The sequence below is a fragment of the Scyliorhinus torazame genome, chromosome 13 (genome assembly GCF_047496885.1).
Source record: "Scyliorhinus torazame isolate Kashiwa2021f chromosome 13, sScyTor2.1, whole genome shotgun sequence".
Lineage (NCBI taxonomy): Eukaryota > Metazoa > Chordata > Chondrichthyes > Carcharhiniformes > Scyliorhinidae > Scyliorhinus > Scyliorhinus torazame.
This window is the reverse complement of record NC_092719.1, coordinates 223,970,355-223,988,740: the sequence shown is the minus strand read 5'-3', so window position 1 is coordinate 223,988,740 and position 18,386 is coordinate 223,970,355. Positions and strand designations below refer to the sequence as shown.

At 47.7% G+C, this 18,386-nt stretch overlaps 1 protein-coding gene across 3 annotated transcripts in view; it reads right to left on the bottom strand.

Moving 5' to 3' along the window:
• Window positions 1–205: 205 nt before the first annotated feature.
• uroc1 (urocanate hydratase 1) overlaps window positions 206–18,386 on the bottom strand; it is a 247,599-nt gene continuing 229,418 nt past the window's right edge. For all 3 annotated transcript variants that reach the window (XM_072473093.1, XM_072473094.1, XM_072473095.1), the window contains 4 exons: window positions 12,030–12,129; window positions 11,638–11,719; window positions 2,692–2,791; window positions 206–482 (listed from right to left, as the gene is read on the bottom strand). In XM_072473093.1, the coding sequence (XP_072329194.1) occupies window positions 342–482; window positions 2,692–2,791; window positions 11,638–11,719; window positions 12,030–12,129 (423 nt within the window). In that variant the 3' untranslated portion in view covers window positions 206–341. The remainder of the gene's footprint in view (window positions 483–2,691; window positions 2,792–11,637; window positions 11,720–12,029; window positions 12,130–18,386) is intronic.

Sequence of the window (18,386 nt, the reverse complement as noted above, 5' to 3'; positions counted from 1 at the left end):
CCTGACGTGTGTGGTTTAAGACAGTGAATGCAGGCAGTCTCGTATAGTTAGAACAAGAGCAACATGCAGTGACCATTCAAGATCACTTACTCAGCCAGTTGCTGTAGAGATCAGCTGGAATAAAATATTCTGCCCAGCACTGCAATTATTCCAGTGTCTCCTGACACATGGCACCTTGGAGAGAGGCAAATTGCGGAGGAGAGAATGGTGGCAGAAACCATTTATTCTCATATAATCACAGACATTTGACTTCAAATAATTCACGTTTATCTCAATCACATGCAGAAATTGTTTTGCTGAGTGGGGAGCTGGACACTCGGATTGTGCTGTGGTCAGGCTTCCTAATTTTGCAGTTCTTTGTCCAGGATCCGTTCATCTTCGACGCAGTGAGGGAGCGTTATTCTCAGGCCACTGTGTTCCTTCATTGTTCTGCAAATTGCCTCGTAAGCCTTGTGGTTGCCAGACCAGCAGCGGCGAGCTACCTGTAGCAGAAACAAATTGCATCTTTATAGCACCTTTCTCAGAACCTCCATCCCGTCTCCCCTCTCATCTGGATGTGAGGTTTATCTCCGGTGTCCTGGACAATACTTATCCTCCAACTACATCACTAAAAGCAGACTATCTTGTCATTATTTAATTGTTGTATGTTGCAATAATTTGCAGGTTGGCAATCACCCTGTCCAACTGTGCTCTGAATGTACCTCGCTTTAGCCATCAAGTCCTTGGGTGAGTCTTCAACCCTGAGCTTCTGGCTCAGAGGCATAGACTCTACTCACCGTACCCCAGGACCTCCCTCTGGACAGTTACAAGAGTATTGCTGAAAAAGAGACATTCTTGTTGAAGTTTTTCATCTTGCACGCATCAGAAAAATTCACAATATTCGAATACCAAATGTAAAGCGAACAGCAATTGATACTGTATGAGAAGAAAACGCTGATTGGTTGGCAAGAGGGCTCTGATTAGTAGAAGTGTTGCCATGGAGAATGTACCAGTTGATGGTGAACAGTTAACTGCCAAGTGTTGTTTGAAATTTAAACCAGGTAGCTTGACTCTTAATTCTTAAGGCATCCCTGAGGAATGAACCAATGAATGGCTGTCACTTGTTTTGTTTTGCTGAAATAGGTGCAATGTGTGTACATGTTCTTTCTGACTGCAAAGAACACAGCCCTGAGTATTGATATATGTAGCTTTCCGTGCACACAAATGTGCCACACTATGAGCCCGACTAATACATTTGCTAAATTTAAATCTGCAGCTGCATATAATAATTTCCTTACATGTCTTAATGTGCTTTATCCTTGACGTACGATAGAGAAATCTGCCAGGCCGTTCTCTACCATGGTCTACTGCAAGTCTACCTTCACTGGTAAATAAATGCGTTGGGATTCCTACACTTCCAAGCAATTGGCCTTATCAACAATCCGTAAATCGGTCTCGAGCCATTTGCTCACCGTGCAAGCTTGCTGCTGAAATAGGGCGCATCAAAAATAGCATAATGGCGACCCTAATCAGATCATTTGGCACTGTATATCACACAGACTCATGAACCGGCCGACAACCAACATTTTCGGCACTGAAAAGTGTACAGTCAACCTCAGATTCCCCTCTTCCATTAATTACATCATCTGTATCTGTATCTCGTGACCTGCTTAGCTCAGACTAAACACCACTTCCTGCAACATAAACAATATTTCATTAGGTATCTATATGTAAACAAGTAAATTGTTAGAATCAATGATTCCCTATCTTTTACGACACCTTAATTAAAGCTTTAGCAGGCATTCTGCCTGTACTTATTTGAACAATGAGTTTTTAAATAACATTACTGCAATAAAATATAATGTATAATAATTGCCACAGCAAATCTAAAATATACATAACAATTTCCTACTTTCATCACAACCCATTACTTACGTGCTCGCTGATCTACACTTGTTCCTGGGAAAGTAATGCCTCCATTTTAATATTATCAATTTTTTTCAGAATTCCTCAATGGCCTTGTCTCCGCCCTATCTCTGTAACCTTCTCCAATCCTACAGCCCTTTGCACTCCTCCAATTCTGGCTTTTGGTCCAGCCCCAATCTTAATTGTTACATCATTTGTGGTCATGGCGACAGTACCCTGGACTGTAAGCTTTGGAATTCCCTCCCCAAACCTCTCTACTTCCCGTAGCAGCCTCCCTGAACAGGCGCCGGAATGTGGCGACGAGGGGCTTTACACAGTAACTTCATTGAAAGCCTACTTGTGACAATAAGCGATTTTCATTTCATTCAGAAACTTCCTTTAAGAAAATCCCTTAAATCTACCTCTTGGACCAAGGCTTTTTCCATCCATTTTAATATCTGCTTGTGTGACTCAGTGTCAAATGTTCCTTCATAATATTTCTGTGCGGGTACATTGATCAGCTTTCCACATTCAAGGTGGTGTATAAATTGTTGGGATGGACACAAGGGTAATAATTAGATATATACATGAAAAAGAGAAATTTGGAGGCCTTTGGGAAAATGCAAGTGAGTGGGTGTAATTGGACAGCCCTTTCAACGACCCAGGACAGGCAGATTGGGCCAAATGTCGTCCTTCTGCACTGCATCATTCTCTGCCATTTAACACATGCATATATTTGCTGAATTAATGTAATTTGTTTCTGTGAAAATGACAGTGGAATCAAAGTGAGAAAAATCTGTCACTCACCCCGTTGGAGACATCCCAGTTTAGCATCATCTTAGCTCGTCCCTCAGCATCCGTGGAACCATCAAGGACCAGTCCAAAGCCACCATTTATCACCTCACCCCTGTGACCAACAAGAAACATCCCCAGTCAGTGACCAGCACCCTCTACACTGTCCCCATCAAACACTCCCAGGACAGGCACAGCACGGGGTTAGATACAGAGTAAAGCTCCCTCTACACTGTCCCCATCAAACACTCCGAGGACAGGTACAACACGGGGTTAGATACAGAGTAAAGCTCCCTCTACACTGTCCCCATCAAACACTCCCAGGACAGGTACAGCACGGGGTTAGATACAGAGTAAAGCACCCTCTACACTGTCCCCATCAAACACTCCCAGGACAGGTACAGCACGGGGTTAGATACAGAGTAAAGCACCCTCTACACTGTCCCCATCAAACACTCCCAGGACAGGTACAGCACGGGGTTAGATACAGAGTAAAGCTCCCTCTACACTGTCCCCATCAAACACTCCCAGGACAGGTACAGCACCGGTAAGATACAGAGTAAAGCTCCCTCTACACTGTCGCCATCAAACACTCCCAGGACAGGTACAGCACGGGGTTAGATACAGAGTAAAGCTCCCTCTACACTGTCCCCATCAAACACTCCCAGGACAGGTGCAGCACGGGGTTAGATACAGAGTAAAGCTCCCCCTACACTGACCCCATCAAACGCTCCCAGGACAGGGGCAGCACGGGGTTAGATACAGAGTAAAACTCCCTCTACACTGTCGCCATCAAACCCTCCCAGGCCAGGTACAGTATGGGGTTAGATACAGTGTAAAGCTCCCTCTACACTGTCCCCATCAAACACTCCCAGGACAGGTACTGCATGGGGTTAGATACAGAGTAAAGCTCCCTCTACACTGTCCCCATCAAACACTCCCAGGACAGGTACAGCAGGTGGTTAGATACAGAGTAAAGCTTCCTCTACACTGTCCCCATCAAACACTCCCAGGACAGGTACAGAACGGGGTTAGATACAGAGTAAAGCTTCCTCTACACTGTCCCCATCAAACACTCCCAAGACAGGTACAGCACGTGGTTAGATACAGAGTAAATCTTCCTCTACACTGTCCCCATCAAACACTCCCAGGACAGGTACAGCACGTGGTTAGATACAGAGTAAAGCTTCCTCTACACTGTCCCCATCAAACACTCCCAGGACAGGTACAGCACGGGGTTAGATACAGTGTAAAGCTCCCTCTACACTGTCCCCATCAAACACTCCCAAGACAGGTACAGCACGTGGTTAGATACAGAGTAAATCTTCCTCTACACTGTCCCCATCAAACACTCCCAGGACAGGTACAGCACGTGGTTAGATACAGAGTAAGTCTTCCTCGACACTGTCCCCATCAAACACTCCCAGGACAGGTACAGCACGGGGTTAGATACAGTGTAAAGCTCCCTCTACACTGTCCCCATCAAACACTCCCAGGACAGGTACTGCATGGGGTTAGATACAGAGTAAAGCTCCCTCGACACTGTCCCCATCAAACACTCCCAGGAAGGTACAGAACGGGTTAGATACAGAGTAAAGCTTCCTCTACACTGTCCCCATCAAACACTCCCAAGACAGGTACAGCACGTGGTTAGATACAGAGTAAATCTTCCTCTACACTGTCCCCATCAAACACTCCCAGGACAGGTACAGCACGGGGTTAGATACAGTGTAAAGCTCCCTCTACACTGTCCCCATCAAACACTCCCAGGCCAGGTACTGCATGGGGTTAGATACAGAGTAAAGCTCCCTCTACACTGTCCCCATCAAACACTCCCAGGACAGGTACAGAACGGGGTTAGATACAGAGTAAAGCTTCCTCTACACTGTCCCCATCAAACACTCCCAAGACAGGTACAGCACCTGGTTAGATACAGAGTAAATCTTCCTCTACACTGTCCCCATCAAACACTCCCAGGACAGGTACAGCACGTGGTTAGATACAGTGTAAAGCTCCCTCTACACTGTCCCCATCAAACACTCCCAAGACAGGTACAGCACGTGGTTAGATACAGTGTAAAGCTCCCTCTACACTGTCCCCATCAAACATTCCCAAGACAGGTATAGCACGGGGTTAGATACAGAGTAAAGCTCCCTCTACACTGTCCCCATCAAACACTCCCAGGACAGGTACAGAACGGGGTTAGATACAGAGTAAAGCTTCCTCTACACTGTCCCCATCAAACACTCCCAAGACAGGTACAGCACGTGGTTAGAAACAGAGTAATTCTTCCTCTACACTGTCCCCATCAAACACTCCCAGGACAGGTTCAGCACGAGGTTAGATTCAGTGTAAAGCTCCCTCTACACTGTCCCCATCAAACACTCCCAAGACAGGTACAGCACGTGGTTAGATACAGAGTAAATCTTCCTCTACACTGTCCCCATCAAACACTCCCAGGACAGGTACAGCACGTGGTTAGATACAGTGTAAAGCTCCCTCTACACTGTCCCCATCAAACACTCCCAAGACAGGTACAGCACGTGGTTAGATACAGTGTAAAGCTCCCTCTACACTGTCCCCATCAAACATTCCCAAGACAGGTATAGCACGGGGTTAGATACAGTGTAAAGCTCCCTCTACACTGTCCCCATCAAACACTCCCAGGACAGGTACTGCATGGGGTTAGATACAGAGTAAAGCTCCCTCTACACTGTCCCCATCAAACACTCCCAGGACAGGTACAGCAGGTGGTTAGATACAGAGTAAAGCTTCCTCTACACTGTCCCCATCAAACACTCCCAGGACAGGTACAGAACGGGGTTAGATACAGACTAAAGCTTCCTCTACACTGTCCCCATCAAACACTCCCAAGACAGGTGCAGCACGTGGTTAGATACAGAGTAAATCTTCCTCTACACTGTCCCCATCAAACACTCCCAGGACAGGTACAGCACGTGGTTAGATACAGAGTAAAGCTTCCTCTACACTGTCCCCATCAAACACTCCCAGGACAGGTACAGCACGGGGTTAGATACAGAGTAAATCTTCCTCTACACTGTCCCCATCAAACACTCCCAGGACAGGTACAGCACGGGGTTAGATACAGTGTAAAGCTCCCTCTACACTGTCCCCATCAAACACTCCCAGGACAGGTACTGCATGGGGTTAGATACAGAGTAAAGCTCCCTCGACACTGTCCCCATCAAACACTCCCAGGAAGGTACAGAACGGGTTAGATACAGAGTAAAGCTCCCTCTACACTGTCCCCATCAAACACTCCCAAGACAGGTACAGCACGGGGTTAGATACAGAGTAAAGCTCCCTCGACACTGTCCCCATCAAACACTCCCAGGAAGGTACAGAACGGGTTAGATACAGAGTAAAGCTCCCTCTACACTGTCCCCAACAAACACTCCCAAGACAAGTACAGCACGGGGTTAGATACAGAGTAAAGCTCCCTCTACACTGTCCCCAACAAACACTCCCAAGACAGGTACAGCACGTGGTTAGATACAGAGTAAATCTTCCTCTACACTGTCCCCATCAAACACTCCCAGGACAGGTACAGCACGGGGTTAGATACAGAGTAAAGCTCCCTCTACACTGTCCCCAACAAACACTCCCAAGACAGGTACAGCACGGGGTTAGATACAGAGTAAAGCTCCCTCTACACTGTCCCCAACAAACACTCCCAGGACAGGTACAGCACGGGGTTCGATACAGAGTAAAGCTCCCTCTACACTGTCCCCATCAAACACTCCCAGGACAGGTACAGCACGGGGTTAGATACAGAGTAAAGCTCCCTCTACACTGTCCCCCATCAAACACTCCCAGGACAGGAACAGCACGGGGTTAGATACAGAGTAAAGCTCCCTCTACACTGTCCCCAACAAACACTCCCAAGACAGGTACAGCACGTGGTTAGATACAGAGTAAATCTTCCTCTACACTGTCCCCATCAAACACTCCCAGGACAGGTACAGCACGGGGTTAGATACAGAGTAAAGCTCCCTCTACACTGTCCCCAACAAACACTCCCAAGACAGGTACAGCACGGGGTTAGATACAGAGTAAAGCTCCCTCTACACTGTCCCCAACAAACACTCCCAGGACAGGTACAGCACGGGGTTCGATACAGAGTAAAGCTCCCTCTACACTGTCCCCATCAAACACTCCCAGGACAGGTACAGCACGGGGTTAGATACAGAGTAAAGCTCCCTCTACACTGTTCCCATTTGCAACATGTTTATATATAATAAAGCAATTTATTCAAAGAAAATTTAAAAGAAAAACTATCTTTTAATGATCCTGGGATTTCTGCAGGATCATCCCCAGCGGTGATGGGAGATTCATTTTCAGCCCAGGGGGAGTTCAATTCTGAAGGGCCTGTGACCTAACGTTAGCTGTAAGCAGCCTTGTGCATCAGAGTAACGTTGACCTGGATTTTCACTTCGTCATGATATTTCTCACTCTTTTATCGAAGCTCCTGTGCTCAATGCTCCTCTGACCTTCCCTATCAACGCTCCGCCGCCCCGGACATCCTGTCTTGCACCTTCACTGCACATCCCCTCACTTTTAAGACTTGGAAACCTCGGAGTGCCTCATCTCCTCAATCTTCCTTTCCGTCACAAGTCCACAGGGCCTAAAATCCAATCTTAACATTGTTTGGACATGAATGTGCAATTTACTTTCCTGTTCAATGTTAATCTCCTCAGCCTGCCTGGTGAGCGAAGTGGAGCCTGGCCTTTTTATCTTAGCTTTGTTTAGCGATGAAAGTAAATGTGGAAGAGGTTCAGTCAGGTTTATACTGAAACACGTGCAGCATTGCTCTCGACTCTCAGTTCACCGTTGCATTAGGAATTGAATTCAATTTTCAGGATAGAAATATTCACTGCTGTTGAGAGTTAGTGTAATTGAAGCCACACGTGAAATAACATTTATGGACTATTTTGGAGGATATTAAAAATAATTCAACAGTATCTGATATCACCAGAGCTTTCATTGCCAGAACCCAAGTGTTAAACAGATGCTGGGTATCTGGGGAGAGTTTTTGATTTCCATCTTGTCTGTGTGAGAGGTAATCCTTTTGGGCCCTTCAGAGAAGTTGCCGGATTATTGTCCACTGATTTCCCTGTACAAAGGGGTTCAAATTATGTTTGACTCTTGCAGAGCTCTGGGTAGACTCCACCTGAGGCAACTGTGTTTGGTTCAGGGTCCTGCATCCCCTTTGAAGGGGCACATAGCAGGTTCACCATAACAAGTGCTACCATTACCCAGATCGCTACGTATCTTTCCCATTACTCCATGTCATTGGATTAGTAATTCACAGGCCTGGCTTCAAATCTCATCATGGCAGATGGTAAAATTCGAAATCAATAAAATGAAAACCTGACCGTGAAACCGTTGTTGATTGTTGTAAAAACCCATCTGGTTCACTAATGTCCTTCAGGGAAGGAAATCATTCAGGAGGAGTTGACTGAACATTGGAAAGACAAAGCTCGATCCACCATTGTCAGCATGGTTATATGAAGGGTAAGTCACGCTTGACCAACTTGCTTGCCTTCTTTGAGGACGTAACCAGCAAGGTGGATAAGGGGAAACCTGTGGATGTGGTATATCCAGACTTCCAGAAGGCGTCTGACAAGGTGCCGCATAAAAGACTGATCCAGAAGGTGAGGTCGCAGGGGATTGGGGGTAGAGTACTAGAGTGGATTGAGGATTGGCTGGCTGACAGAAAGCAGAGGGTCGGGGTAAATGGGTCCTTCTGTGGCTGGCGAACTGTAACTAGCGGGGGTGCCGCAGGGGTCAGTCCTCGGACCTCAACTGTTTACAATCTATAGAAATGATCTGCAAGCAGGGACAGAGTGCAACAGCACAATTTGAGGATGATACTAAAATAGGTGGGAAAGCGGGCAGTGAAGAGGAGATACAGGTTTTACAGACAGATATGGATAGGCTCGGAGATTGGGCCATAATTTGGCAGATGGAGTTTAATGTGGATAAGTGTGAGGTTATCCATTTTGGCTAAATAAATGGAAAGGCAAGAATAAAGAAAAGTACAGCACAGGAACAGGCCCTTCGGCCCTCCAAACCTGTGCCGGCCATGCTGCCCGTCCAAATTAAAATCTTCTACACTTCCGGGGTCCGTATCCTTCTATTCCCATCCTATTCATGTATTTGTCAAGATGCCCCTTAAATGTCACTATCGTCCCTGCTTCCACCACCTCCTCCGGCAGCGAGTTCCAGGCACCCACTACCCTCTGTGTAAAAAACTTTCCTTGTACATCTCCTCTAAACCTTGCCCCTCGCATCTTAAACCTATGCCCCCTAGTAATTGACCCCTCTACCCAGGGAAAAGCCTCTGACTATCCACTCTGTCTATGCCCCTCATAATTTTGTAGACCTCTATCAGGTCGCCCCTCAACCTCCGTCATTCCAGTGAGAACGAACCGAGTTTATTCAACCGCTCCTCATAGCTAATGCCCTCCATACCAGGCAACATTCTGGTAAATCTCTTCTGCACCCTCTCTAAAGCCTCCACATCCTTCTGGTAGTGTGGCGACCAGAATTGAACACTATACTCCAAGTGTGGCCTAACTAAGGTTCTATACAGCTGCAACATGACTTGCCGATTCTTATACTCAATGCCCCGGCCAATGAAAGCAAGCATGCCGTATGCCTTCTTGACTACCTTCTCCACCTGTGTTGCCCCTTTCAGTGACCTGTGGACCTGTACACCTAGATCTCTCTGACTGTCAAATTATTATCTAAATGGAAAACAGATTTAAAATGCATCCGGGCAGAGGGATCTGGGAGTCTTTGTTCATGAATGGCAGAAAGTTGGTGTGCAGGTACAGACTGTAATTAAAAAGGGAGTAGTCCCACTGAATCGGAGTCAGAGGGTTGGGAGTTGGATTCGAGTGCCTGTCCAGACACTTTGAACTGGAGCACCAACTCTGAATACTGGCTTAATGTCCAGCGCTTGCTTCAGATGGGTTGACACGGCTATCTGGCCATCCCTGATCATAAATGTAAGTGGACCTCTTTATCCGTTGTTGTAGTCCATCAAAAGAGAAGGTGCTCCAAAGATAAAACCATGGGGGAGGCAACGGACAGCCAGCTGAGCTCCTTGTGCCCCAGTGAGTGACTCAAATGTGAGGAACAATGAAGAGGGGTTTGAGGAAGATGTTGAGGTAACTGTGACGAAGACCGCAGCTAGATCGAGAAGGGAAGGAGAGTTCACCTCAGCTACAATCACATAAGATGTAATTTGTGACTTTGATAAGGGCTGCTTCAGTGTTGTGATATTGTGAAAACTTGGTTAGAAGTAATCTGACATATTTTAGAATTCATTTGTGGGATATGGGCGTTGCTGGCTGGGCCAGTATTTGTTGCCCATCCTTAACTACCCTCTATTTCAGAGGGCATTTGCGAGTCAACCATGTTGTTGTGGGTCTGTAGTCACATCGAGGCCTCACCAGGTAAGGACAGCAGATATAGGAACATAGGTTCCACAAATTCACCACCCTCTGCGAGAAGTAGTTCCTCCTCATCTCAGTTTTAAATCTACCGCCTCTCAACCTAGATCTGGGACCTCTCGTTCTAGATTTCCCCACAAGGGGGAATTTTTGGTCTACATATACTTTATCAATCCCTTTTAGTATTTTATTCACCTCGATCAGATCCCCTCTCATCCTTCTAAACTCCAGCGAGTATAATCCCAAACTGTTTAATCTCTCCTCATACATCAACCCTTCCATCCCATGAATCAATCTGCTGAACCTCCTCTGAACTGTCTCCAATGTCACCACATCCTTCCTCAAATAAGGAGACCAAAACTCCTGTATTAATCTCTGATGACATTCTTCCTCATCCCCAACTTTCACTCCCACAGTCACCTTACAATTTGATTTTTTACATTTTCTTTCCTCTCCGTAGTGGTTAGACTGGCCCTGCCTGTTCATCCTATTAACCGCTACCTTCTCCTCACACGCTGACCTGCTGCATTGGTTCCTATTAACCATTATACTTCTTGTAGTTTTATCATTAGCTGCAGTTCCTAAAGTTAGGTGCCTGTCTATTCCTTTACTCTCCGCCCTGTTACTTGTTTTTGGAACTGCATTGTGTTCCCCTGCGGCCTCCCCCTCACCCCAACTTGCTTGTTTAAAGTCCTTGTGACCACCCTATTTATCCTTTCCGTCAGAACATTGGTCCCAGGTCGGTTCAGGTGGAGACCGTCCCAATGGTACAGATCCCTCCTGCCCCAATACTGGTGCCAGTGCCCCATGGAATGGAACCCCTCCTTCCGCACCACTCCTTTAGCCACATGTGACCAATGGTGAGTCAGCCTGGTTGGGAGTCCATGTTGGCGACTCTGTTCCATATGCAGCACTATAGGAAAAGAGCAGAACCCTTGTGGCTTTTCCCCTACCCATCTCTGTAACTTCTTCCAGTCCCACAACTTTCCAAGATCTCCGCACTTCTCTAATTCTACCTCTTGAGTAACCCTGATTTTAATCGCTCTACCATTGGTGGCCGTGCCTTCAACTGCCTGCACCCTGAGCTTTGGGATTCTCACACTAAAGTTCTCTGTCTCTCTCTCTCTCCTCTCCTTTAAGACTCTCTTTAAACCCTACCGCATTGACCAAGCCTTTCGTTACCTGTTCCAAAATCTCTTTGTGACGGTCAGTGTCACATTTTGTTCTATAACATTCCAGTGAAGCACCTTGGGATGTTTTATTACATTCGAGCGCCAGAGAAACACAGTTTGTTGATAATTCTGTCAAAGAGCCAGGACACACGCAATGGGCCGATTGGCCTCCTCTTGTGCTGTACGATTCCACTGCAGACTCTGCTCGACAGAACCTGAACCTTTCACCTCCGGCTTCCGAAGAGGGAATACTGCCACTCAGTGGAAAGCTCATTCCTGAGCTTTAGTATGTTTCAGTCCACACTCACCATCCCACACCTCCACCATTGTGCAACGAAACCCAAGTTGCTCCTCGGAAGGAATCACCAACAAAGTTCTGCACTGCCATATCTGGGGAAAGAGAGGGAAACAGTTCAGAACGAGTGACGTTTGGCTTCTGCTCAACAAACACCATCCATTTGTCACCCTTTCCTCCTGGTGAGGTTCTCCACACGCCAACATGCATATAAACGGATGTGTTGCCGCAGCAACTCAGAGTCTTTGGGGTTTTTTGCGAGCTAAGCATATTGAGTTACATAACCGGAAGGGGTACATAGAGTTCAGTCATGATCTGATTGAATGGCAGGCTCGAGGGGCTGCCTCCCATTCCTACAAACGCTGATGCTTCTTTTATAGAGTCCATTTGGCGAATGACACCAACCTGCACAAAATGCTGATCCATCGTATATATTGGAGGTCTCTCTGTACGGGCTGTCTGTTCCACTGACATCGTGGTGGTCTCGGCTAATCACCACTGGAGCCTGTTGCGTTTAAAGAGATTTTGTTAAACTGGAGTGAGGTTACTTTGTGCAAAACCTTTAACTGTCAGGAATAGTTACACATGCCGGGGCATTTTTCTCAAGAGGAGAGAAGGTTGGTGGGGTGTGACCTAGAGAGCTCTTTACAATTAGAAGGGATTTTATCAGTGTCGATGTGAACGACAGATTTGGGTTGTGTGGAGAGGCTTGAGAAGTTGTTCCCCTTGGAGCAGTGAAGGGCAATTTAATAGAGATGGTTAAAGTTAAGACAGGTTCCGACAGAGTAAATAAGGAGCAATTGCTTCCAATGGGGAGAGTCAATAGCCAGAGCATACAGGGCAAAATCTGCCGGAGCGGTGAGAAGAATTGTTTTCCACCGTAACATTGGTGCTTCCTGAAAAGACGATGGAAGCGAATTCAACAATAATATTCAAAAAGAAATAAGATCCATACTTGGGAAGGAGAAACCGCTGGCTTTGTGGGGAAAGAGCGGGGGTAGTGGGATTATTTGGATCGATCTTTCAAAAAGCCAGCATAGACATGATAGACCGAATGGCCTCCTTCTGTTCTACAAGATTCGATTATCGTTTTTAATGTAAACAATATTTACACCTCTCATTAACCTCTGATTTCTTTGTTGGAGAGAGTTGGAGTAGTCACCACTACTCCTCCCCACCAGTGTCGCAGCTATCCCCATTTATGTTGAATAAACTCGGTTTGTTCTCACTGGAACGACGGAGGTTGAGGGGCGACCTGATAGAGGTCTACAAAATTATGAGGGGCATAGACAGAGTGGATAGTCAGAGGCTTTTCCCTGGGGTAGAGGGGTCAATTACTAGGGGGCATAGGTTTAAGGTGCGAGGGGCAAGGTTTAGAGTAGATGTACGAGGCAAGTTTTTTACACAGAGGGTAGTGGGTGCCTGGAACTCGCTACCGGAGGAGGCGGTGGAAGCAGGGACGATAGTGACGTTTAAGGGGCATCTTGACAAATACATGAATAGGATGGGAATAGAGGGATACGGACCCAGGAAGTGTAGAAGATTGTAGTTTGGACGGGCAGTATGGTTGGCACGGGCTTGGAGGGCCGAAGGGCCTGTTCCTGTGCTGTACATTTCTTTGTTCTTTGTTCTATGTGTGTACAAATGCCCATCAGCTGTTTAACAATGTGATTGCCATTGAACAATGGAATTAATAAGACAATGGCACCCATCACCCCTGTACTCGTTGATTTACGTTCGATCTGGTTAAGCGTTGGCATCCTTCCATCTGTGAAAGATGATGGGCCCACAACAAACAATCCAAATCCACCTCAGATGGCGGGGCCTTCATATGGCACACTTTTGCTAATGGCTGAAAAGCCACTCCTTTGTCAATGTCTTATCAGTTACATTGGATTGGATTGGATTTGTTTATTGTCACGTGTACCGAGATACAGTGCAAAGTATTTTTCTGCGAGCAGCTCAACAGATCATTAAGTACATGGGAAGAAAAGGGAATAAAAGAAAAAACATAATAGGGCAACACAAGGTACACAATGTAATGACATAAGCACTGGCATCGGATGAAGCATACAGGGTGTAGTGTTAATGAAATCAGTCCATAAGAGGGTCATTTAGGAGTCTGGTGACAGTGGGGAAGAAGATGTTTTTGAGTCTGTTCGTGCGTGGTTTGTCCATTGTTAAGGTTTGTCAATGTAGATTACATTGTTAAGGGAAACAGGTGATGGGTGTTTGAAGATATATAAAAAGGGGATTGCTGGGACACTGGGTTTGGGTGAGGAGTGTTGACACTGGACAAAATCAACAAACTGGGCTCTGTGTCTTAGTTGTGACTTCACCAACTAACTTGAATCCTGTTAAAAATTCTTGAGGGGCAGGTTTACCACAAGTGCCACAAATAAGCTACCAGGTGTCATCGAGGGTGGTTGTTTTTGAGGGGCTGGTTTAGCACAGTGGGCTAAATAGCTGGCTTTTAAGGCAGACCCAGGCAGGCCAGCAAGCGCGGGTTTAATTCCCGTATTGGCCTCCCCGAACAGGCGCCGGAGTGTGGCGACTAGGGGCTTTTCACAGTAACTTCATTTGAAGCCGACTTGTGACAATAAGCGATTTTCATTTTCATTTTCATTTCATTTTTGGCATTGCTGCCAAGCTGCTGTAGCCAATGGTCATCATGGGGGCACACACCAGCCCAAGGAGGTTAGAACATAGAAGAGTACAGCACAGTACAGGCCCTTCGGCCCACAATGTTGTGCCGACCATTTATTCTAATCTAAGGTCAACCTAATCTCCACCCCTTCAATTTACTGCTGTCCATGTGCCTGTCTAAGAGTCGCTTAAATGTCCCGAATGACTCTGACTCCACCACCTCTGCTGGCAGTGCATTCCACACACCCACCACTCTCTGTGTAAAGAACCTACCTCTGACATCTCCCCTATACCTTCCTCCAATCACCTTAAAATTATGTCCCCTCGTGACAGCCATTTCCACCCTGGGGAAAAGTCTCTGGCTATCCACTCTGTCCATGCCTCTCATCACCTTGTACACCTCTATCAAGTCACCTCTCTGCCTTCTTCGCTCCAGTGAGAAAAGCCCCAGCTCCCTTAACCTTTCTTCATAAGACATGCCCTCCAGTCCAGGCAGCATCCTGGTAAATCTCCTCTGTACCCTCTCCAAAGCATCCACATCCTTCCTATAATGAGGCAACCAGAACTGGACACAATGTTCCAAGTGTGGTCTAACTAGAGTTTTATAAAGCTGCAGCAAAACCTTGCGGCTCTTAAACTGAATCCCCCTGTTAATGAAAGACAACACACCATACGCCTTCTTAACAACCCTATCAACCTGGGTGGCAACTTTGAGGGATCGATGTACGTGGACCCGAAGATCCCTCTGTTCCTCCACACTTCCAAGAATCCTGCCTCTAACCCTGTATTCAGCATTCAAATTCGACCTTCCAAAATGAATCACTTCACATTTATCAAGGTTGAACTCCACCTGCCACTTCTCAGCCCAGCTCTGCATCCTGTCAGTGTCCTGTTGTAACCTGCAACAACCCTCAACACTACCTACAACTCCAGCAATCTTCGTGTCATCGGCAAACTTACTAACCCATCCTTCCACTTCCTCAACCAAGTCATTTATAAAAACCACAAAGAGCAGAGGTCCCAGAACAGATCCTTGCGGGACACCACTGGTCACCGACCTCCAGGCGGAATACTTTCCATCCACTACCACTCGCTGTCTTCTTTCGGCCAGCCAATTCTGTATCTAGACAGCCAAATTTCCCTGTATCCCCTGCCCCCTAACTTTCTGAATGAGCCTACCATGGGGAACCTTATCAAATGCCTCACTGAAATCCATGTACACCACATCCACTGCCCGACCTTCATCAATGTGTCTCATCACATCCTCAAAGAATTCAATGAGGCTTGTGAGGCGTAACCTGCCCCTCACAAAGCCATGCTGACTATCTTTAATCAAAATATGTTTTTCTAAATAATCATAAATCCTATCTCTCAGAATCCTTTCCAATATTTTTCTCACCACAGACGTAAGAATGATGGGTCTGTAATTCCCAGGGATTTCCCTATTCCCTTTCTTGAACAGGGGAACAACATTTGCCTCCCTCCAATCATCCGGTACTACTCCAGTGGAGAGTGAGGACGCAAAGATCATCGCCAACGGTGCAGCACTCTCCTCCCTCGCTTCCCGTAGTAACCTTGGGTATATCCCGTCAGGCCCAGGGGATTTATTTATCCAGATGCTTTTTAAAATTTCCAGCACATCCTCCTTCTTAATAGCAACCTGTTCGAGTCTATTAACCTGGTTCATACTGTTCTCATGGGCAACAAGGTCCCTCTCTCCAGTGAATACTGAAGCAAAATATTCACTTATGGCCTCCCCTACTTCCTCAGACTCTAGGCACAAATTCACTCCACTATCCCTGATCGGCCCGACTCTCACTCTGATCATCCTCTTATTTCTCACATAAGTGGAGAATGTCTTGGGGTTTTCCCTAATCCTTCCCACCAGGGCTTTTTCATGCCCCGTTCCAGCTCTCCTAAGTCCTTTTTGAGTTCCTTCCTGGCTACCTTGTAACCCACTAGAGCTGTGCCAGATCCTTGCTTCCTCAACCTTACGTAAGCTTCCTTCTTCCTCCTGACTAGAAGCTCCACTTCTCTTCAATGATTCTGCCATTATCCTTTGTTATCAGTCCCAGGTCCGATAATCGATGTCCAGGGGCTTCATGCAATGCTTGCATGTGTCCTTGAAGCTGAGCTTTGTGTGTCCCACTGGTGACCCCAGTGACCCCAGATACAGAAAGTCCTTGGGTTTGTGACCATCTTCAATCCTGCAGACATGTCTGAACCAATGAACCCGCCTCTGTTTGCTGAGCGCTAACAAACCTAGGAGCTCCGCCATTGAGAGAATTGCCACATTTGGGATTTCGTCCTGAATATACCCAGAGAGCAAAGAGGGAGATTGTTGAGCTGTTAGCTGTAAGGGTCCATGTTTCACAGTCATAGAGCAAGGTGCTGAGAGCAGAGGCATTACAAACATCTTTACAAGTTTCTCCTTCGCTGCTGGAATGTTGCCTCCGCTCTGAGGAGATGCATGACACAAAACTCATTCCACTGTACAAAAACAAAAGTGGCAGAGGAGATTGCAACAGGGACATTTCTCTCCTTAATGTTACCGGGAGATTCATTGGGAGGATCATAATGAAAAGATTCCATCTACTGTCAGATCGAGTGTATCGAGAAGCACAGTGCGCGTCACGTGTCAGCAGATCTACTGTGGATAGGATCTTCTCCAGAACCAGTTACGAGAAAAGTGTAGGAAACCTGGGGCGGGATTCTCCCCTACCCGGCGGGGCGGGACGTACCGGCGGCGAGGAGCGGCGTGAACCACTCCGGCATCGGGCCGCCCAGAAGGTGTGGAATTCTCCGCACCTTCAGAGGCTAGGCCGGCGCTGGCGGGGTTGGCGCAGTGCCAGCCGGCACCGAAGGGCCTCCGCGGGTTGGCGCATGCGCAGGAGCGCCAGCGTGTGCTGGCGTCATCCCAACGCATGGGCAGGAGGGTTCTTCTCCGCGTCGGCCATGGCGGACCTTTACACCGGTCGGCGCGGAGGGAAAGAGTGCCCCCGCGCGGTGGGCCCCGATCGTGGGCCAGGCTACCGTGGGCAACCCCCCCCCCCCCCCCCCCCCGGAGCCAGATCCCCTCGCGCCACCCCCCCCAAGGACTCCGCAGGCCGCCCGCAGAGCCAGGTCCCGCCGGTACGGACCTGGTGTGTTTTACGCCGGCGGGATCTGCCGAAAACAGGCGGCCACTCGGCCCATCGCGGGCTGGAGAATTGGCAGGGGGTTCGCTGCCAACGGTCCCCGACCGGTGCGCCGTGATTCCCACCCCCGCCGAAAAACCGGCGCCGGAGAATCCGGCAGCTGGCAGCGGGGCGGGATTCACGCCGCCCCCCGGCGATTCTCCGGCCCGGCGGCGGGGGGTCGGACAATCCCCACCCTGGTATCTCTCTTCACCTTACTTTTGTAAATCTCCCTAAAGCATCCAACACTGTCAGCAGGGCAGGACTCAAACAGGATTTGGGGAATTGCCTGCCCTCCAAAGCTCCTCTGTCTCACCTACAAGGTACAGTTTGGTGGCACCAGTTCCAACAGTTTCAGAGTGAAGAATGGGGGACACAGGGTGGTACCTCCACCCACCCCACTTTCTTTGGCACCTTCGCCTCCACGCTCCTGATTTTTGCATTCCCCGTGACGCTTGCACACAAGGTCAGACGGAAATGTCCACAACCTACCAAGGCTGAAAGTGAAGATAATGATACACTGCGTCCTGATCAAAGTACTCCTCGATACTGAGAATACTGTGCCAGTCCCCCACACAGAAACACAGCTACAGACTCAAGGATTGCCTCTCCCTGACTTCTCTGAAAAGTTGTGGTCACGGGACAAAATGCAATATCTCTGTCTCCAATCACATTAAACAATCCCCGGCTGAAAGTGGTCAGCAAATTCTGCTGTCTCAGAATCATGGTGAATCATCGCTTGATGTGTGAATAGGACAAGGAGCTGCCACCAGTGTTATTATTCTTTCAGGGGTGGTGGGCATTGCTGGAGAGGCCAACATTTGGTGCCCGTCTCTAATTGCCCTGGAACTGAGAGGCTCGCTCGGCCATTTCAGGGGTCAGTTAAGAGTCACCCACATTGCTGTGGGTCTGGAGTCACATGTCGGCCAGACCGGGTAAG